Below are 22,810 nucleotides of genomic sequence, written 5' to 3' on the forward strand. Positions count from 1 at the left end.
TTGTTTCTATCTTCTGAGTGATACAAATGGCCTTTTGAAGACAGCTACAGTACCAGCCAGACAGCAGCAACACTTTGTTGGGCTGGGATAATGTCTAATGTCCTCCAGTATGTGTTATATGCTCTTAATCAGCAACCAATATCTTCTGTAAGTAGGATTCACTAGTCCAGAATTAAAGGGTGGGAATGGAAGTGACTCCTCCCACTACTAATAATCTGCTAGTGAAATTTCTGCTTCCCAGCCTCATAGTTTTGGCTGCTGGTTTAGAAGTTTTCATTCCTGGGAATTCCCTGGTGGTCCAGTGGTTAGGACTTGGCGCTTTCACTGCCATGGCCCGGATTCAATCCCTGTTCGGGGAATTAAGATCCCACAAGCTGCCCAGCGCAGCCAAAAAACAGAAGTTTTCACTCCTAAAGGAGATTTTCTTCCACCAGGAGACACAGTGGTTCCATTAAACTGGAAGTTGAGTCTGCCCCCTTGCCACTTTGGGATACTCATGCCAGTGAACCAAAATGCAGGGAATGGGGTGGTTATTTACTGGCAAAGGGGATTGACCCTGACCATCAGAGAAAAACAGAGGTTTGTTACTACATAATGAGGGAAGTGAATATATAGGAATATAAAGAATCCTCTGAGGCCTTTCTTAGTACTTCCATGTCTTACAATAAAAGTTAGTGAAAACTATAACAATCCAGTTCAGGCAGGACTCCTCATGACATTACCCTTTAATAATCACGGTTTGGGTAAGGCAAGAAACTATGACCAACTTAGGATCCTGCTGAGAGCAAAAGGAATGTGGAATGGTTAAGAAGAAAGATGACAGCTACAACCATGTAGCCAATTACAGAAACAAAGGAAAGCTGCATATAAGACAGAAGTATAATCTTGCTTTTATGTTTATTTGAAAAGTGAAATATGATTAAAAGAGGTGTGTATAAATGCTGAGTTGACAAAGGGCAGACTATAATAGTTTTGAAAACTACAGTAGTTTTGCCAAATTGGCTTAGCTAGAACTAGGCTTCCCCAAACCCCCCTCCATGTATGGTTCTGAATTAGATTTAGCAAAGAGAAAGCTGCCCAAGACCTAGAAGGTGAAAGAGTAGCAGCAGCTGCTATTATGCTGAAGGTCACTGTGGTTAGACATGGTGAGAGACAGACATTAAAGGCCTGGCAGAATCCAGTTTGTCCTCGCATTCCCCTGCTCCACATCCAGAAACGAGCTGTAGAGGCAACAGCCTTCCACAGACTTCATCTACTCTCCTTTGGTGTGATTCCACTCCATCAGCCAGATGTGGAATCTAGCCCCAGATTCCATGGCAAGCTTCCGTCTACCCACAACAGTGCTACAGAAGAACTGGTGACATTCTGTTTCTGCATCTCTGTTTTAGACTCCTGACTCATCCAGCTTCTCCTACAATTGTATAAAATCTTATTCCTATAATAAATCCCTTAATTCTAAAATATTCATAGTGGTTCTGCTTCCCAGACTAAACCCTGACCGATAAGCCAAATTTTTCAGACAAAGCATTCTATCCCCATGAACATATTCTGTGTTTGGATACTCTACCTCACCTCCCTCCTTGAAGTCAGAAAAGACAACTCTTTTTTTTTTTCTTTTTGTCTACACTGCATGGCATGCAGGGTCTTAGTTCCCCAACCAGGGTTCCAACCTGTGCCCCCAGCAGTGGAAGCACAAAGTCTTAAACCACTGGACTGCCAGGGAAGCCTCAAAAGACAACTCTTTTGAAGAAGAGTTATGGTCATAATTTCTGCTTAAGTGGAATTTGTCTTTATTGTTGGAGGCTTGTGCCATCTGGCATGAGAATAAATAATCATGCTTGTCTGTATGTCCATGGAGAGAATACTATGGGGGAAAAAAAACCTAAAAAATATGAAGTATCTAAGAACCATAACAAGTAAATGCCTTATCCTTACTATGGCACTGTATTCTAGATTTGCTCAAAGTTATACAGGATGAAGAATGATTTTTGGATGCTCAAGAAGAATATATTCGAGGACAGTAAGCGCAGTTTTTAACATAATTTTACTTGTGATTTCCTTGTGTATATAACAGAGACTGATGTTTCTACATTGAAACTTGGCAATTTATTACTGAATTGTTATACCCTGCCAGTGATAAAGAGTTTCCTGATCCTAAACAAGACCAGATTAGTTTTCAATAATCAAAAAAAGTAATGGATCTGTCCTCTGTACTGTATATACCTCCTATTCGCAGCACACTTACTCATATTAGGTCCAAGCCTAGGAAGAATCTAGGCTTCTATGTGCTTCACCAGAGGGCCAATTCATTAAAAAAAAAGTTACCAAAGATATCCGGAATTCAATCAGGTATCACTACAATAGCCATTAAGAGTTAAGTGAACAGGACTTCCCTGGTGGCTCAGTGGTTAAGAATCCGCCTGCCAATGCAGGGGACACAGGTTCGAGCCCTGGTCTGGGAAGATCCCACATGCTGCAGTGCAACTGAGCCCGTGCACCACAACTACTGAGTCTGCGCTCTAGAGCCACTGAGCCACAACTACTGAAGCCCGCATACCTAGAGCTTATGCTCTGCAACAAGAGAAGCCACTGCAGTGAGAAGCCTGCGCACCACAACAAAGAGAAGCCCCGGCTCGCCACAACTAGAGAAAGCCCGCGTGCAGCAACGAAGACCCAATGCAGCCATAAAAAAATAAATAAATAAATTTATTTTTAAAAAAAAAGAGTTAAGTGAGGGGCTTCCCTTGTGGCCCATGGGTAAGACTCCGCACACCCAATGCAGGGGGCCAGGGTTCAATGCCTGGTTGGGGAAGTAGATCCCACATGCATGCCACAGCTAAGAGTCCGCATGCCACAACAAAGACCCTGTGTGCCAAAATGAAGACCCAGCACAGCCAAAATAAAAAATAATAATAAGTAAAAAAAAAAAAAAGAAGAGTTAAGGGATCCTAAGAGACTGAAAAACATAAAAAGAGGGACTTCCCTGGCGGTCCAGTGGTTAAGACTCAGCGCTTCTACTGCAGGGGGCAGGGGTTTGATCTCTGGTCAGGGAACTAAGATCCCACATGCTGTGAGGCACAGCCAAAATATTAAAAAATAAATAAATAAATAAAAAGAAAGGATCGTGCCAAGTCCTAGGGTCTTCAGATTTACGTAGGAAAACATACAGATAATTAAAATCCAAAGAAATGCAAAATTCAATCAAGTAATGCAAAAGGCCTAAGGAGGAGCTAATAAAGCAAATTCTGTCAAAGTCAGATTAGTCCCATCAGGGCTCAAACATGGATCTAGTCACATGCTGGCCAATATCCTCTGATCATTAAGAATTCTCAGCAAGCAGAGAATTACACATGAAAATAATATAAAAATTACTTGGCATGACATACTTATTTAGTGAATAAGCATCTTTTCACTCCAGGAAAATTCATAATTAAGAACAGAAATGCTTAAAGGAGATTATGTATAGTATTAATACTTTTATGTTAAGGGTACTGTGCATATTTGGTATCTTAAGTTTTTGCAAGTTTTGTAAGTTTTTCTTAAGTTTTGTAAAATTTAAGAGAATTTGGAATATAAAAGTAATAGGTCAGGTTTGTAATTCCAATTTAAAATGTACAATCAATTGTAGATTTATTATTTTAATCAGAAAGCTTACTATTTATACCTTATATTCAAATGTTGAAACATTTAGGAGAACCTAAGCTCCAGATTTATAAAAATTATATAAGTATGCAGTGGTGTTTGTTGAATAATCGATGTTCTTAAAAAGGAACTTCTTTAAATTTATAAGTTAAATTTAACGTTTTTAAGATGTCTGTTTATAAATTAGCCCAAATATTCAAAGGCCCTTAAAAGTGATTGTTAAAATTTGCTAGACCTGGGAATTCCCTGGCGGTCCAATCTGGCGGTCCAGTGGTTAGGACTTGGCGCTTTCACTGCCGAGAGCCCGGGTCCAATTCCTGGTTAGGGAACTAAGATCCCACCAACTGCTAGATTTTAAATAGGATAAGATTTGAAAACTGATTCTGAAAGGTTTAAGAACTTTGTTTTAAAATTTTAGGTTTTACAAATCGAATATTATGTTTTTAAATATAAGAATTCTAAACAGGCTTTTCTGCACACAAAGGTTACCTCAATGGGCATCAAGAAACTAACCTACAACCAGAGGTGTGCTGGAGCCAACCTGCTAAATTTTCAGGAATCTTGCAAGCTGGTTGTTAAACACAGTGTTATCAAAAATTAGTACAATTAAATTACTTAAAAAACAAAGTCAATAAATACTCTAAATCAGTTTCTAACTATTTTACTACATTTTACTATTATCTGTGTTCTTGAGATTATTTTTTAAATTTTACCTGTAAGGTGGAAATTACAGTTGCATGCTACCACATTTCTTCCTAATTCCACATTCAGTGATGTCATGTTAGCAGCTTGAAATCAACCATGTTGGAAGTATTTACCACAGAAACAGGCAAACTACAAAATCAGGGTTTCATGGATTAAGAAAAGCCTCAGGAACACTGTGCTCTGACACTACAGTAAAAGAGCCACACTGCAAAGGGGAGAAGACAAATAGAATAGTACATAACAGCTAAAAGGCCTTTAGAGATCACCTAATAGTCTAGGGCGGTCCACAAAGACTCAAATAGTAAAAGGGGAGTTCTGAAGACAGTTAAGTACACAAAGTTTGAATAGAACAATGTTCATATACACAGTGAAATGAAACAGGCAGGAAGAGTAAACTGGGACAAGACTGAAACAGTGAGAAACGGCAGACTGTAAAATGACTGGGACTTACTTCAAATGCCATTCTAAGGGGGTTGGACTTAACCTACAAGGCAATGGGATCTACTGAAGGTTGGAGGGCAGGAGAGAAGACATTAATCTGGCAACAGTGTATTGGATGCCATGAAAGTAGTGAAACACTTTAATTTTGAAAACTGTGAAGGAGACAAAAATAAAAATTACATACCGTAAACAAAAGTCTTGAGTAAGGTCTTAAAAATCAATTAAAACTTACAGCTCAAAAGAATACATACTCTGTGATTCCATTTCTATCAAATGCAAACCAGGGACTTCCCTAGTGGTCCAGTGGCTAAGACTCCACGCTCCCAATGCAGAGGGCCCGGGTTCGGTTCCTAGTCGGGGAACTAGATCCCACATGCCACAACTAAAGATCCCTCATGCCGCAACTAAAGATCCCACATGCCGCAATGAAGATCCCATGTGCAGCAACTAAGACCCAGTGCAGCTAGCTAAATAAATAAAATATTTTTTTAAAAAAAAGCAAACCCATCTATATTGACAAAAAAGCAAATCAGTGGTTGCCAAGTGCTAAAGAAATGAACTACAAAGGGATCTTGTGGGTGACAGAAATGTTCTGTATCTTGATTGTAATGGGTGTATATAATTGTTTGTTTGTTTGTTTTTGGCCACGCCACACAGCTTGTGGGATCTCAGTTCCCAGACCAGGGATCAAACCCAGACCCCACCCAGTGGAAGTGCGGAATCCTAACCACTGGACCACCAGGGAATTCCCCTGGATGGAGTTTACTGTACTAAAGTATTCCTCTATGAACCTGACAGGAAAAAAAAATTACAACTCAAATTAATCAGACATTTGATGAAATTTCTAGTTTCCCTCTTTTCATCTAATTAGCTCTTGGTACCTACAGTCAGTATCAATTTTTTCCCCCAGATATTATGTGCAGGTAAAACCTCATTTCTAACTTTCCCTCATCCCATCCCCATGCTATCCAATCCTTCACATCCCCTCTTAACAATCTCTGGGAGGTTGCTCATTTTCTCCACTTGTATAATGGGAATAACATTATCTACCTCACAGGTATATAAAGCATTTCACACATAGCAAGAGCTCAAAATAGTTACTGTTTTGCCTTAGTCATTATCTACATATTTATGCTCCTTGAAGGCAGAATCTGTCTTATCTATCTTCGCATTTCTCTCATTGTACCTAGCACAGGGTACAATAAACAGTAGGCCCAAAAGAAGAGTTTCTTCAAAGCAATGTCTCTGCACCTAGAAATTCAGATATGGATGAAAAAAAAACACTATACAAGTGAGAATCTGAAACGTTTTGTGCAATTTGGGGAAAAAATGATCAATTATGACTGAAGGAATTAGCAAACATGTCTAAGAAGAGGTCTGAAGGGGAGTAAGGGGAAGTTGTATATCTTCTTCCCTAAATGGTAAATATAAATAGTGCATAATAGAAGTCCAAGAGAAAAACCTTTAATAGTGACATCAAGACAATTCTTAACAGCAAAACACTGTAAAAAGGTCCGAGGCAAGCAAAAGTGGGCTCCACAGACACACTTGGTGTAGAAGACAAAAAGGAGCAACTTTTCCCAATGACTAAATAATTACAACAGTATTCCCAGTACCATTTGGAATATGATCTGTAAGTTCAAGACGGAGTAAGATTTAAGGACAAAATCAGGAGATGGAAGTTTCAGGATCCCGGTACCACTAATACTGGGAGGTATACCCGAGGATCCTGAGGTATACCTTAATGCTAAGCGGACTCAAGGACAAGGGGAGTAAACGTTTCAACTCTGAACTCGGAGGTGGTTCAAGGAAGTCAGGACAGCCCGCTGAGACCCAGCTGTACTAGAAGGGTTGTAACGGGCTCAAAGTAGCCAAACGGCTTTTGTGGGGCCTTACAACCGCCTTCCCGAGCATCCCAGAGTAGCGGTGAACTGCTAAACCTAGCTACTGGAATCCATCGGAAGTCGCTGCTACTGGAGAAATCACGAGTTTGACGCCTTACTAAGCCTAAAACAATAAGCAACCCCAACTCCCACTTACAAAGAGCCCTACGGTTTCCACTTGCTTCCCTGCCACACAGGGGGCAATGGAACGTGAAGATCAGGCTTCCCGCTCCGCCCCTAGAAGGCCCCGTATAAGCCAGCGGCTAAAAATATGGGGCGGATAAAGCTACCTCTGGACACAGACCCCACAAAGAGATGGAATAATCCAGGCGTCAGACCCGCTCCGGCCCTCACACTGGGGCCCAGAGGTCCGCGGGGCACCGCAGTGGCAGCGTCGAAGGGAACAGTGGGAGGTAAACCTCACCTGCCGCTTGTTCATCCGCCGCACATCGTCCAAAAAATCTAGAGACAGCATGGCGGGGCCGGCGAGGGGACACGGGCAGAAGAAACGGCGAGATGTGACCGGCAGGAGGAACGGCTGGCGCACGGTCCAAGATCTCACTGGACAGAACCTCAGGGTGTCCGCACTTCCGCTTCCGGGGCGGGACCGGGGCGGGACCGGCGCGGCTCCGCCCCTTCGCCGGGGCGAGCAGACAAAGGGTCTCGCGACCGTCCTAATCCAGCCTCCTCGCCTGACCTCGCTGTAGGAGGGCTCTCGTACCCCTAACCTCGTCTGCTGAGAAGAGAATGAAGCCCACTTCCCGCTCTCAGCCCCGTGGCCCCACACGGAGGCCGCCACTAGGGGTTAGATAGGAGGCCGCCCTGCAACTTCCAGGAGGCGGGCCCTGGTGCACGCCTGGCCAATAGGGAAACGTGTTTCTGGAGTCTGAGGGCAGAAAAGGCCCCTGAGCGGCCCCGGTCGTGGGTCTGGGTGTGGCCCTGGATGTTCCGACAGGCCTTGCTTCCTCTGCTGCGGCCGGTCTCCTGCGCTACGGGAAACTGACGGCTGAGGTGTTTAAATAAGTGCTGTTGGGTAAGGGCGGAGGATGTGACTTTCAAAGCACTGCCTGACACTTTCAGGAGTTTAAGAAACTCGTGGCTGGAGAGAAAACAACCCGGTAGGATTAGAAAACTACCAAACCTTACAACCGTGTGATGAGACCACCAGTAGTGCGGTTTGTGAGGTAGTCCCTTCCTCCCCGAAATTGACCTTGCTAACAGGATCTGATTGTCTACTAGACGAAAACCTCTTGGTTTTGTTACCTCGGGCACCATAATGTGACCCTGTTATCGCTGACTTCTGTCTCTATACAGCTCTTCCTTGACTTACCTCCCAATAAACCCATGGTAAATTGAAAATACCATAAGTCAAAAATGCATTCAATACGCCTAATCTCCTGAACATCGTAGTTTGGCCTAGCCTACCTTAAGCAAGCAGAGCACACACTAGCCTACGGTTGGGCAAAATCATCTGACGCAAACCGTTTTTTGTTTTTATTTTTTTGCCGCACTGCTGAGCATGTGGAACTTCCCGGACCAGGGACCGAACCCGTGCCCCCTGCAGTGGAAGTGTGGAATCTTAACCACTGGACCACCGGGGAAGTCCTACACAAGTGTATTTTATAATAAAGTGTTGAATATCTCATGTAATTTATTGACTACTGTACTGAAAGTGAAAGACAATGGTGGTGTGGCTACAAAAGGTTGTAAGTATACTGGTTGTTTGCCATCTGTGCTCATGTGGCTGACTGGGAGCTGTGGCTTGCTGCTGCTGCCCACCATCAGAAGACAGTATCATACTGGGAAAAGAAGTACAGTTTCTAGTGAATGCTTATCACTTTCACCATGGTTAAAGTAATACAAAAATTGTAACACACCTAACACACACCTAGGACAAGAAAACCAGAACTGGTCTCTGGCTATTATTTCTATCTTTTTCAAAATATTGATTATCTCACACCAGGGGAAGCTGAGTGAGGAAATATCACTGGAACTCTTTGTACTATCCTTGCAATTCTTTTTTTTTTTTTTTTTTTTTTTTTTTTTTTGCGGCACGTGGGCCTCTCACTGTGTGGCCTCTCACTGTGTGGCCTCTCCTGTTGCAGAGCACAGGCTCCGGACGCGCAGGCTCAGCGGCCATGGCTCATGGGCCCAGCCGCTCCGCGGCATGTGGGATCTTCCCGGACTGAGGCACGAACCCGTGTCCCCTGCATCGGTAGATGGACTGTCAACCACTGCGCCACCAGGGAAGCCCTATCCTTGCATCTTTAAATTGAAAATTATTTCACAATAAAAAGGTAAGTATATTTGAGGATGGTTATAATAAAAAAGACAGTTTTTATTATGAGTTTGGGGGAGGATGGAACACTGGTGGTGGGTATGTAAAATGGTGCAGCCACTTTAGAAAATAGAGCAGTTCCTCAAAAGGTTAAACATATTAACTATATTACTGTAGTTACTATCTTGACCATATTAACCAGCAATTCCACTCCAAGGTATATATCTAAGAGGACGAAAAACATATGTCCACACAAAAACTTGCACATGAATGTTCATGAGAGCATAATTCGTAATAACCAAAAAGTGCAAATAACCCAAATATTCATCAACTGATGAAGGGATGAACAAAATATGGTATATCCATACAGTGGAATATTATTTAGCAACAAAAAGAAATACTACAACACAGATGAACCTTTAAAACATTAGGTTCTTAAAACATTTCTTCTTCATGAGAGAAGCTAGTCACAAAAGACCATGAATTATATGATGCCATTTATGTAAGATGTCCAGAATAGGCAAATACATAAAGACAGAAAGCAGTGGTTGCCTAGGGCTGGGAGCGTTGGGAGAAATGGGAAGTGATATTAATGGGTATAGGGTTTCTTTTTCTGTGGGGTGTTGAAAATGTTCTAAAATTGATTGTGGTGATAACTGTACAACCCTATGAATATACAAAAAAACACTGAATTGGCACTTTAAATTGGTGAGCTGTATGGGATGTGAATTATATCACAATAAAGCTGTAACAAAAAAAGAAAAAGAAAAAAGAACCATTGATTTCTTGTTTGTTGTTAAATTCCCAGTGGCAAATGTACAACCTGACAAGTATTGGGCACCCAACAAATATTTGCTGAATTTAAAATACATGTGTGTGTTGGGGGGGGGGGTGAGGTATCCCTAACTGTTGCCCATAGGTAACCCACACTTACTGAGTTGAAATATGAATTCCTGATTTCTCCAAATTAGGAAGGCCTGTGGAGGAAAATACACATAAACTCTGTGAGGGCAGGGACCTTTTCCACCCTTCTACCCCCAGCTTTCTTAACAGTACCTGACTCTTTTCTCCATATGTTTTAAATTATACAAATACATGAGTACATTCTCACCATAAAAGATTAAAACATGACAGGCAACCTAGCCACTCCACTGCTGGGTATATACCCAAAAGAATTGACAGCAGGGTCTTGAAGAGGTTTTTGTACACCCATGTTCATAGTAGCATTATTCACAATACCCAAAATGTGGAAGCAACCCAAGTGTCCCTTAATGGATGAATGAATAAACAAATGTGGTATAAACATCCTATGGAATATTATTCAGCCTTAAAAAGGAATGAAGTCCTGACATATGCTACCACATGGATGAACCTTGACGATGTTATGCTAATTGAAATAAGCCAGATACAAAGGGACAAATATTGTCTGATTCCACTTATATGAGGTACCCAGGGTAGTCAGATTCATGGAGACAGAAAGAAAAACAGTGGTTAAGGGGTTAGGGAGATGAGATGGGGAGTTACTATTTAAGGGATACAGAGTTTCATTTTTTCAAGATAGAAAAGTTCTGGAGATTGGCTGCACAGCAATGTGAATGCACTTAACACTGCTAAACTCTACACTTAAAAACAGGTAAGACGGGCTTCCCTGGTGGCGCAGTGGTTAAGAATCCACTTGCCAGTGCATGGGACACGGGTTCAAGCCCTGGTCCGGGAAGATCCCACAGGCCACGGAGCAACTAAGCCCGTGTGCCACAACTACTGAGCCTAAGTTCTAGAGCGGGTGAGCCACAACTACTGACCCTGCGTGCCACAACTACTAAAGCCCGCATGCCTAGAGCCCGTGCCCTGCAACGAGAAGCCACCACAATGAGAAGCCCATGCACTGCAACGAAGAGTAGCCCCCACTCGCCGCAACTAAAGAAAGCCCATGCAGCAATGAGGACCCAACGCAGCCAATAAATAAATGTTCCTTAAAAAAAAAAAAAAGATAAGCATATATAGAGTATAATGTGATGGTTCCCTTTGCTCTCCTAGCCTCTCCCCTCTCTAGACTGATCACCACTACACACTTTTTCCTTCTAGTGCTTTTTTCCTATGTACTTAAAATTTACGCTCACTTTTTAACATAAATGGGATCACACTGTACATTTCCTTTTAGTTTTTGCTCTCCTTTCTCTTTTTCCCTTCAATGAGTCCTCTAGTCATGTGACTGCAATTTTCTCCCAATCTACCAGCACTTTTCCAACATGAAGTCCCTGAACCAGTGATCTATCAAGTTATCTACAGGATATTTCAGTGGGATGAGAAGCTTTTATTCACATCTACTTCATAAATTTTAAATGTCAGATTAATCATGATTTTCTCAAATCATGTAACATCTCAATAGTCGTTTCACTCTTAAAGTTTAGGTTGCTCTATAGTTTGTCTCAGCTAATAATGTTCAGTTGATATGATGCAGTTAATCTAAACTAATGTATTTTTTCATAATATGTGTTATTGTTTATGTGTTAAATTTTAAATTTCATTGTGTTACATTTTATTTTCAATTCACAAAAGTGGATCATTAATTCAAATCAGTTAGTTGAAAGTTAAATCAGGACGCTGAATACTTTCAAACTCAGAAAAAAGTTGTAACTGAAACATTGCCCAGGAATACAGTGCAAATACATATACTGGGTGAATCTGACTGTGCAGGGGCTGGGTAATCCACAAGTGTAATGAATTATGATGAAGAGCTGAAAAAGAAAAGTGCTAATTATGGGACTTCCCTGGTGGTGCAGTGGTTAAGAATCCACCTGCCAATGCAGGGTATGCAGGTTTGATCCCTGGTCCGGAAAGATCCCACACGCGCAGAGCAATTAAACCCGTGCGCCGCAACTGCTGAGCCTGCGCTCTAGAGCCACTGAGCCACAACTACTGAGCCCTCGTGCCACAACTACTGAAGCCTGTGCACCTAGAGCTGGTGCTCCACAACAAGAGAAGCCACCACAATGAGAAGCCCATGCACCGAAATGAAGTATAGCCCCCATTTGCCGCAACTAAAGAAAGCCTGTGTGCAGCAACGAAGACCCAACGCAGCCAAAAAAAAAACCATTCTGTAATGACCTATACGGGAAAAGAATCTAAAAAAGAGTAGAGGGACTTCCTTGGTGGTCTAGTGGGTAAGACTCCATGCTCCCAGTGGAGGGGGCCCAGGTTCGATCCCTGGTAGGGGAACTAGATCCTGCATGCATGCCACAACTAAGAGTCTGCATGCTGCAACCAAGATCCTGCATGCCACAACTAAGACTCAATGCAGCATAAATAAATAAATAAATATTTTTAAATGTATACATTAAAATTTTAATAAATAATAATAAATTAATAAATATTAATTAATAATATAAATAAATAAATAAGAGTAGATATATGTATATGTATAACTGATTCACCTTGCTGTACACCTGAAACTAACACAGCATTGTAAATCAACTATACGTCAACAAAAATTTTTTTTAAATAAATAAATAAACTGGTAGTCTACTTGCCCCTGGTTCCTAGTACACTACATATGTTTCATTATATAGATTATGAAACTTGGTCAAATAGTGTCATAAAGTCAATGAAGTTTTAGTGCCATTTTTTAAAAAGCACAGTGGCCAATCCAATAAATCAAAAATATTTTTTTCTAGAGGAAGAAAAACCCATAAAATAATGCTTCCTAATGTAACTTTGATAAGATTTCTTCCCAAAGATAAGAGAAGGGATCAAAAATATAAAGCTATCGGGCTTCCCTGGTGGCGCAGTGGTTGAGAGTCCACCTGCCGATGCAGGGGACACGGGTTCGCGCCCTTGTCCAGGAAGATCCCACATGCCGTGGGGCGGCTGGGCCCGTGAGCCATGGCCTCTGAGCCTGCGTGTCCGGAGCCTGTGCTCCTCAACGGGAGAGGCCACAATAGTGAGAGGCCCGCATACCACACACACACACACACAAAAATATATATATATATATATATAGCTATCCTTTAAAGTTACACTTTTTGTAGCCAAAACAGTGACAGGTCACATTCCGGCCAAAAAGCTTTTAAAGTCAGTCATAGTGTTAATGATTAATAGCTCAGTAAGAAAGCTAAATAAGATTTTGGAAAAAATCCCTTTATCAAAAGATACTGTTGAAAAAAAAGATACTGTTGGACATTGCATAATATCAGTGGCATATGAAGTAGACAAACACATGGTCTGGAGTTGTCTAGGGCTGCTGGAGAAGTCATCCAACCATGCTAGGTCCTGGAAACCTATCACACAACTTTCCCCTCATTTTCATTGATCTGATGATTAGTTATCTATTTCTGTATAAGAAATTACCCCAAAACATAGCGACTTAAAACAAGAAACATTATCTCACAGTTTTTGTGCGTCAGAAATTTGGAGCTCCCTGGTGGTTAAGGTTCAAGGTCTCTCATAAAGTTATAGTCAAGCTGTGCAGAGGGGCTGCAGTCTCATCTGAAGGCTTAACTGAGGGAGGATCTGCTTCCAAGCTCACTCATGTAGTTGTTGGTAGGTCTTGGTTATTCCTGGGCTGTTGGACTGAAGCCTCAGTTCCTACTTGGCTGTTGCTCACAGGTCTCCCTCAGTTTTATGTGGACCTCTCTTTTGGCAGCTTATAACATGGCAGCTAACTTCTATCAGAGTGAATGATCCAAGAGAGAAAAGAACAGGATCAAGCCTAGGATAACCAACTCATCCTGATTTTCCCATAACTGTCTGGGTTTTTGCACTGAAATTTCTGCATCCCAGAAAATCCCTCAGTTCCAGGTAAATCAGGATGGTTGGTTACCTTATCAAGACAAAAGTTGCAGTCTTTTTTTATAGGCTAATTTCTGAAATGACATATCATCATTTCTTTCATAGTCTATTCATGAGAAATGAGTCTGGTACAGACTCAGAAGGAGGAGATTAAGTTCCACCTTTTGAAGGGAGGAGTATCAAAGAATTTGTAGGCATATTTCTAAAACCACCACATTTGGAGTCCAGTTTCATGGGAAAAGAAAGTATTAAAGAGAGAATCAACTTACTACCTTACTTCCTATCCAACTTATCCACTTCCATAAACATTCCTTTTCCTCATTTCTTCCTCTTATCAGTGAAAGAGGAAGGCCTCTTTCTAAAGCTAATCCCTTGTCTAAAGCTAATCCTTCCACCTGCTCAAAGCTTCTCTCTTCCACCTCCTCAGGACCTTTTCCCCTTAATCATCCTTTCTCTCCCTTAATTTCTTTCCCTCAGTATGCTCTTCTCCCAGCATATTTGATCACATTCAAATTTTCTTTCAAAATGTTTATGCTGAGTGCTTTATTGAGGTACAATTTACATACAATAAAATGCATAAATAATATGCATACAGCTTGATTAATTTCAACAAATATACATATCCATTTAACCATCATTTACATCTTTCTTCAATTCACTGAAAGCTCATTCGTGGCCCCATCCTGCGGCTAAAAGTCATAAAATAACTGATTGAAACCTCGAGGTCCATTAGGTCCCCTTTTCCAACTTGCCTCCTATCTCTCTGGCTTGTCATTCTCAGCCTCCATCATGGACTCTTTCGCTCACTCCTTTTTTTTTGGCTGTACCATGCAGCGTGCGGGATCTTAGTTCCCTGACCAGGGATTGAATCCGTGCCCCCTGCATTGGGAGCGTGGAGTCTTAACCACTGGACCGCCAGGGAAGTCCCATAGCTCGCTCCTTAAATGATGAAATTCCGCACCATCTTCTCACCCTACACTGCCTCTGAGAGATCTTATCTGTTCTCATGACTTCAACTATCTTCTCTATGCATTCAACTCTCCAATATCTACAGCTCTGATCTCCTCCTGGAGGTCAGGCCATTATATCAACTACCTCTAGACAGCTCCACTTGGATGTCCAGCAGACACCTCAAATTCACTATATCCAAATGTCTCCATCCTCACTATTCTCCATAAAACAGCTATTCTCCATAAAAATCTTTCAGTAGATCCTCCTGACTTGTGGGATAAGGTTCTTCCTTTTATGTTCCAAATCTCCACAGAGGCACCACCCAATCACAGAAACAAGAAATCGGACAGTGGTGGTCCAGTGGCCAAGACTCCGCGCTCCCAATGCAGGGGGCCCGTGTTCGATCCCTGGTCAGGGAACTAGATCTCACATGCCTCACCTAAGAGTTTGCATGCCGCAGCTAAAGATCCCACATGCCACAACTAAAAGATCCCGCATGCCAGTGAAGATCCCTCACCCGGTAACGAAGATCCTGGGTGCCTCAAGTAAGACGTGGCACAGCCAAATAAATAAATATTTTTTAAAAAATAAAAAAGATCACAGTTTTCGTTTAAAAAAAAAAAAGAAATTGGATTGTGATTCTTGATTCTTCCCTCTCCCTCAACTCCCAAATCCAATTAGTTACCAACTCTTATTATTCTACTTTCTTAATATCTCTCTTATCCGACCACTTTCTCTATTCCCACTGTCACTAGTTTGGTTCATGCTACTGTCACTTATCCTGATTATTGTATTGAACTCCTAATCGGTCTTCCAGCTGCAGTCTTTCTCCATGTATTGCCTCACTCCAGTCTACTCTCTATACTGCAGCCAGGGTGATTTATCCAAACCATTAATTTGATGATGTTACCTCCTTACATAAAATCTTGCAGTCGATCCTCCTGACCTGTGGGATAAGGTCAAATTCCTTAGCATGCTCCAAAAGGCACTTTGTGATCTGGCCCCTGCCTACCTCTCTGACTGGTCTCATTCCTCTCGCATTTAAGAGCGTGTAGTTCCCTGAACGCTGCATACTCTCACTTTTGTGTAAGTTGCTTCCTCTGCCTGAAAAGACCTCCATCTCACCCCAGTGCTTTTTATTCTTCCTTGTCTTTCAAATTCAGCTCATGCGTCACCTTCTCTGGGAAGCCTTCACTGCACTTCTCCTACCTGCATACTTACCATCATTTGTGTATTGTGTATCGTGTGTCTGTTGCTCTCACCAGACTCTGAGTTTCCTGGGGGCAAGAGCCTTATTACTTATCTTTTTACTCCCGAAAACTTACGTGAAACGAACACATAAAAAAAGTTGTCAAATGAATGAAGGGAGGTCTTAAAGCCGAGGAGGCCCAGACATTCCAGAGACAGATGGATCAAGAATAATTCTTCTTTTTTTTAACTGTTAATTTTATATTGGAGTATAGTTGATTAACAGTGTTGTGATAGTTTCAGGTGTACAGCAAAGTGATTCAGTCATACATATACATGTATCTATTCTTTTTCAAATTCTTTTCCCATTTAGGTTGCTACATAATATTGAGCAGAGTTCCCTGTGCTATATGCTAAGTCCTTGTTGGTTATCCATTTTAAATATAACTGTGTGTACATGTCAATCCCAAACTTCCAGTCTAACCTTCCGCCCACCCCCAGACCCGAGAATGATTCTAAGGATAGGATTATCCTCACTCAGACCCACAGGGAGAGTGGCCCACAGTGTGTGCTCTAGGCTGAAAATGGATTTATCAAAGTAAAAAGCAGAAGATATAGCCCTAGTTCTTGAAGAGCTTTCAGTATCATTTGCAGCAGAAAGAAAAAAAAGGTATCTTTATGAAAGAAAACTAGTTAAGGTATAACTGCTAGTCTATACATGCTGTTGAAACTTAGAGAAGAAAAGAATCTTTCAGGCATGCCTTAGTCAAAGGAGATTCCTGAGGGAAGCTGGGCCACAACTGGGCCATCTTTGCACTGTAATAGAGGAAGCATAAGCACAGATTAGAAATGGGGTTAGGTATGGGGAGATGGCTAACAACCAGGCTTCGTTCCTTGGAGCTTACAGTTTTGAAGAAAAGATAGGCTGAGTAAGAAATAATTGGGCTGAAAAGAATTCGTTAGGAAGGAATAGGACCTGGAGAGAGTCATATAAACTGGGTGGATCTGGAAAGGCTTAAGGAGGTTTCCCTGCAGTGCTGGGGTGGAAACAGTATCTCTTATGAAAACAATTCAGATATTTAGGACAGGTGATCCCACACTAGATAAAGATGTAAAGACTAAGGAATTAACTTTTCCGAATGTGGGACTATAACATGCTATTTTCTCTGCTCACTGGACTGCCAGTCTTTCTAAACACATAAGTCTTTTGGACCCCATCAATCACAATGGCATGCCTAGTATTTTCCTTTATATCAATATATAGGCCTGCCTGAAGGAAGCATCTTACAGAGTGTGTCAGGCCCAGTTGCCTTTGAATTACAGATCAACCACTCACTAGCTGTGTGATCTTGGGCCAGTCAGTTAATTCTTTTTATCCTCAGTTTTTTGATGTGTAAAATGGGAATAAAAATCATTTTCATCATTTGAAGGTTAAACAAGATAGTACATGTTAGTAAAGCTGTTAGCACAATGGATGACAAATGGTAAGTGGACAATGAATGATAATAATTACGAAAAATAGGAAGTGGGTTCAAACTGATGTCCAAATCCTCAGGCCTGTCATTATATAACTGAGCCCCAGTTAGTCACTTCTATACAAATCAAGGGTGTCTACAGCAGAAGCAAAGTTGATTCTATTTTTGAAAACCCTATTCAAAAAAACTATGATCTCACCAGTTTCTCCTTGACCTTCCCAATGAAGGAAGTGGTGGGTGGAAGGAGAAGGACTCTTTATGACCCTGACAGGAAAGGAAGTGGCCCAGGCATATCAGGGAAGGCCAGTGCACAGACCACACTGGAAGCCTAGCTCTTCCCCGGTGCCACCTCCCAAAAGGATCTATCTGGGTTTGCTGGGAGGACCCATCCACACAGCCTCCCCAAGGTCAGGTCAGGGGCTCAAGAGATGAGACTTTCTGCCCACCAACCCAGTGGCTATGGTCATCAGAGACCATGGTTTTAAAAGTTCCTGTAGTTTGGGACTTCCCTGGTGGCGCAGTGGTTAAGAATCCACCTGCCAATGCAAGGGACACAGGTTCGAGCCCTGGTCCGGGAAGATCCCACAGGCCACGGAGCAACTAAGCCCGTATGCCACAGCTACTGAGCCTGCGTGCCACAACTACTGAAGCCCGTGTGCCTAGAGCCTGTGCTCTGCAACAAGAGAAGCCACTGCAATGAGAAGCCTGCACACTGCAATGAAGAGTAGCCCCCGCTCGCTGTAACTAGAGAAAGCCCACGCGTAGCAACAAAGACCCAATGCAGCCATAAATAAATAAATAAAAGATGCAGTAGCTCTGTCTAACATGGGGCGTCAGGAAGAAATATCATTCCCCGAAATCAAAGGTGCCTTCTGTGCAGAGAGATTACTAGAGTCACTCAAGTTTCCCTGGAAGATTTTTGAAGCGCTCTCTTTAAAAAGTCCTGGACAGCTGCAAGGGCAGCTGGGAGAAAGAAGCGCCGGCTTTCCGGGTTGGTATGTGTGTACAAGGGGCCGGGGGGTGGAGGGCACCAGTTTCCTGTTTGCCCATTCTACTTTGGCTAAAAAGAGAAAGGGGCCTTGCTGTTTGTTTTTTAGTTCTTAGAGAGGAAAGAGCCGTGTTGTGAATGTGGAGGTCCTGTGGGTGAAGGGCCAACAGTGGGGGCAACTGTAGCCTCTCCCCCTAACTGGGGCTTATACCTCCTCTGTCAATGATGAGTTGCCTTTTGAGCTTTTGCATCTTACAGCTAATGACAGGGGTTGGCTCTTCTTGATAGCTTAGGGATCCTGTGAGAATCTGTTGGGGCAATAATGAATCACCACTCGAAATGTGGTTTGTGTAAATCTGGATTTGAATATAATGTTCTCTTAATGTAACTACATTCAAAGATATGATCACTAGCAATCATTTATACATGCACTGAAATAGTAAAAAACATTAACCTAAAGGCTATTCTGAGCCTGTCTTCAAGGTGCTCGTGCTGAAACTCTGCATGGTTTGGCCACTGCCTCTCTCATCAGTCTGATCTCTGATTCTTTGTCAATGCTTCGCCATACAATCCAGGCATATGCAAACACCTGCAGCCCCAGGATGTGACAGAGGGGTTAATGAAGAGTTCTGGAGCAAACTGCTTTACCCTCTACAAACTGTGTGACTCTAGACAAGTTATTTTACTTCTTTGTACCTCAATTTCTTTATCTGTAAGCAGGGATTGTGGTATCTAAAGCTTTTATGAAGATAAAGTGAGCTAAGAATGTAAACCACTAGAACGGTACCTGATACTTAGTAAATAATGGCTATTAAGTGTCATCTGCTGTGTGAAGCCTGCTCAGACCTCCCCTGGGCAGGATTAACACTGCTTCATTAGTTCCACTCCTGAATTTTATACGTACTTTTATTTGTCCTTTGGTACATGGAACTTCAATCATGTTCAATTTTCTGAATCAGAAATACAGTATCAAGGCCTGACATAATCTGAAAAGAGAATAATCACTGTAGGAGAAATTCTTGCTTTTATAAAGAAGAGCTAGTTAACCCACTTGAGTCTGTAACTAGTAAAGTTGAACTGAACTGGTGAAGGAATACTTTTGGGGTGGAGTACTTCCTGTGCTGGGCCTGCCTATTCCAGATTTGTCAACATCCTGCCTTCCAGCTCCCACTGTTAAATAGGCTGACCAGAGAAAAATGCATGATACCAGCCTTACCTCTCACCCTGGGGGCCCCAATCGCACCAAGCTTTTTTCAGTTACACAAAAAGCTTCTGGGCCTTCCCTACCTCTGCTCTTTCTGCCTCGAGCATTTTTTAGCCCTCCCTTCTCCCTTTTCTTAGCCACTCTTTAGGCAATCTTCATTCCCTCCTCCACTCCAAAGGCCTTCTCTTATCTCTCCAAGATGGGTCAAATTATTCTCCTAAGTAGCCACTCAGCCCCTCCCTCATATCTCCCCTATCACAACACTTACTACATTTTATTTTACTTATTTGCCTGGATTTTCTGCTAAATTGTAGGTTTCACAAGCCAGGGAATATGCCTGTAAAACTAGCCCTAGGTGCAACTGACCCTTGGTTGGTGTTTAGTAACTGTTGTTAAGAGGAAAAAAATAAACGAACAAGTGAACAGAAGGAATGAACATTTGGTAGCAGGCACCTGCATCACATTCCCTGCCTTTTTAGCTTCCCAAGCGATTCTGTGCACCGTGGATCTAAAAACAAACAAACAAATAAAAAAAGCCATTTCTCAGGGATAGAAAGAAAATCAACTGGGAGTGCTGTACCTGAAACATTTAAAATTTCAAACTGGAAACTCTTAGAATATGAGAGTTTTCATCCACTTCTTCATAATTCAGTCCTACCCAATTCAACATGTTTTGAAAGAAAGAAAGAAAAAAAGAAAGAGGAGAAAAATATTTAGACAAAATAATTCAATTTTCTTTAAGCTTGGGCTGCTTGATACATGGTTCACTGAGCACTTGAAATGGGGCCAGTCTGAACTGAGATGTGTGCTGCAAGTATAAAATACATCCAAGATCTGGAAGATGTTGGATGAAAAAAGAAATGTAAACTATTGGCAATATTGGTTAGAAGTTGTAGTGATAATACTTTTGATATATTGAGTTAAATAAAATACATTAAACTTAATTTCACCTATTTCTTTTTACTCTTTTTAATATGGCTATTAGATAATTTAAAATTGCATTTGTGGGCATGTAGAGGTTAATTTGCAAGCTGGGTCAGGTGGCTACCTCTTTTCTGCTCAGATCTGCTTTTTCAGTCCTTTCCTGGTCTACTAAATACCCATGAACCCTGGCATTTTCTCCCCTGCCTTTGTTGTGACCTCTGGGGCTGGGACTTTGGTGTGGCAACAGGGTCTGCCCCCTGTGTCCTGACCTTAGGCCCTAGTTGCCCAGTTTGCTCACCAAAGCTCTGTTTCTATCCCTGGCCAGAGCCTGTGACCCGACCATAACACTACACAGTTCCCTTTGGACTATGGTTTGGTTTTGGTTTACTCTGTGTTCATTGCACGTGGGAGTTTAGCAAAAAGAAATGAGATCTGTTCTTCAGGCAGATATTTTGAAGTCATCTCTCAGAAAACATTCATAGATGAGAATATACCACAAAAGGTCTCAGGTTGATAATCGTAATAAACAATTTGTCAATATGTGCAAACTGTTTTCACCTCCATTCCCTTGAACTAGGAGATTGATGCTCCAATGAAGCAACCATTTGGGTAGAGGGTTGGGTGAATCAATTGACCACGCAATTGTCCTGAGTCTTCAGCTGTAACTTTTTAGACCATGCCCACAAATCCTCTTACTACAGAAAGGTCACCTCAGTTCTCTGGCTTGAATTTTCTCCTATGTAAAGCAAGGCTTTCTCAATAATGCCAACTTCAACAGTCCATACATTTACATATGTGAGTGGGAAGGAGAGTAATTCTAAATAAACACAAATCATTAGCACACACATCTCTCCCACCTCCTTCTTCCTTCCCTCAGTCCCTCCTCCTGAGTAGTGCCAGCTTTTCTGCTTATCTGTGGTATACGAGTAGACAAGCATCGGTGCTTTAGAGCCATAAGACCTGGGTTCACATCCTGACTCTGCCCCATACTAGCAGTGTGATTTGGGGCAAGTGACTTCACTTTCTAAGCCTCAGTTTCTTCCTCTATAAATTGGTGATAACGTCGTCTTATGGAAAACATCTGGCTCAGAGGAGCTGTTTATTACCATGTTATGCTTGTATCATACCCCTGCTGACTTTGGGGAGCCCTAGTACAATTGCTGCCTTTGCCTTATTAAAAAATAATAATTATTAGGGAACTCCCCCGCGGTCCAGTGGCTAGGACTCCACGCTTCCACTGCAGGGGGCTCAGGTTCAGTCCCTGGTTGGGGAACTAAGATTCCTGCAAGCTGGGCGGCGCAGTGAATAAATAAATAAATAAATACACACATACATAAATAAAATAATTATGTATACAAAGCTTTCCCGACCTTTAGAAAGAAAAATACACCTCACTGACTTAGTTACTTTCTTTGGTTAATGTCTTACTTTGCCCTTTCATTTCACAGTCAGTATTCTTGGAGTGCATGTGCTTTACTGCCCTGCCGTTTCTTCTCTCCTTTCTTCTCTGCCATGTGTCATCTGCTTTGACACTACAGTGACCCTCCAGACCCTACTTCAGTAATGACCAGTCAGCTGGCAAATCCAGCGGTCCCCTATCCGTCCCCATTCTCCCCAACTTCACCACCGTGACATTTGGCACTCACCACCCCTTCTTTAGATGCTTCCCTCCTCCTGGAGTTCCCAGGACTACCGGAAGTTACCCAACCAGGCAGATCAGTACCCTTACAAATTTACCAGCTCCTGGGAGTCTAGTCTGCTTCCTCTAGTTTCTGACCATCCCATTTTTAAATGGTATGGCACAATTTTTTCTTCTCTCTCCTCAGACCTCCCACCAGCCGCCGCTCCTCGCCCCTCCCCCACTGGTGACATTCCTTCTCGCTTGCCTGTGGTTACTTCTGAGCCGGCACCTGCAGCCAGGCAACGCTCAGCGCCACTCCTCCAGCTCGCCAGCGGAAGTGGCTTCCTAGCTAAAGCCGGGCCTTTCACCTTTGCCAGAAAGCCCTCCCCTCCTGACATCTGGGTACCCTTAGCAGGAAGGAACAGATCATCAGTGATGTGTCTTTAGCCTCTCCCACTCTACTACATCCTCCCTGTGAGCATTTAGGATATCTTTTCATCTTAAAAAACAACACAGACAAACAAAAAACCTTCCTTGGCCTCACTTCCCCTTCTAGTCTTCTCTCTCCTCTATTTTAACAAAAGTTCTTGAAATCAAGCCCATGCCCTCTGCTTCCTCCTCTTGCCCTCCACTCTGGTTTCTGCCTTACAACTCTGCTGAGGGCTCCCTGCATGTTGTGAATTCTAAGTGCTTTATACAGATGTAAGATCCCCTTAATCACG

The 22,810-nt window shown here is 42.3% G+C and overlaps 1 protein-coding gene across 4 annotated transcripts in view; it reads right to left on the minus strand.

Annotated features, from left to right (window-relative positions):
- Positions 1-7,275, minus strand: part of SEC11A (SEC11 homolog A, signal peptidase complex subunit) — a 51,273-nt gene extending 43,998 nt beyond the window's left edge. Inside the window, exon 1 of one of the 4 annotated variants that reach the window (XM_019945914.3) lies at positions 7,096-7,275. In XM_019945914.3, coding sequence (XP_019801473.1) covers positions 7,096-7,146 — 51 coding nt within the window. In that variant the 5' untranslated portion in view covers positions 7,147-7,275. The remainder of the gene's footprint in view (positions 1-7,095) is intronic. The other 3 variants (XM_073801430.1, XM_019945912.3, XM_073801431.1) reach the window with 3 other exon arrangements.
- Positions 7,276-22,810: the final 15,535 nt, after the last annotated feature.

Source organism: Tursiops truncatus, chromosome 2, assembly GCF_011762595.2.
Source record: "Tursiops truncatus isolate mTurTru1 chromosome 2, mTurTru1.mat.Y, whole genome shotgun sequence".
Taxonomy (NCBI): domain Eukaryota; kingdom Metazoa; phylum Chordata; class Mammalia; order Artiodactyla; family Delphinidae; genus Tursiops; species Tursiops truncatus.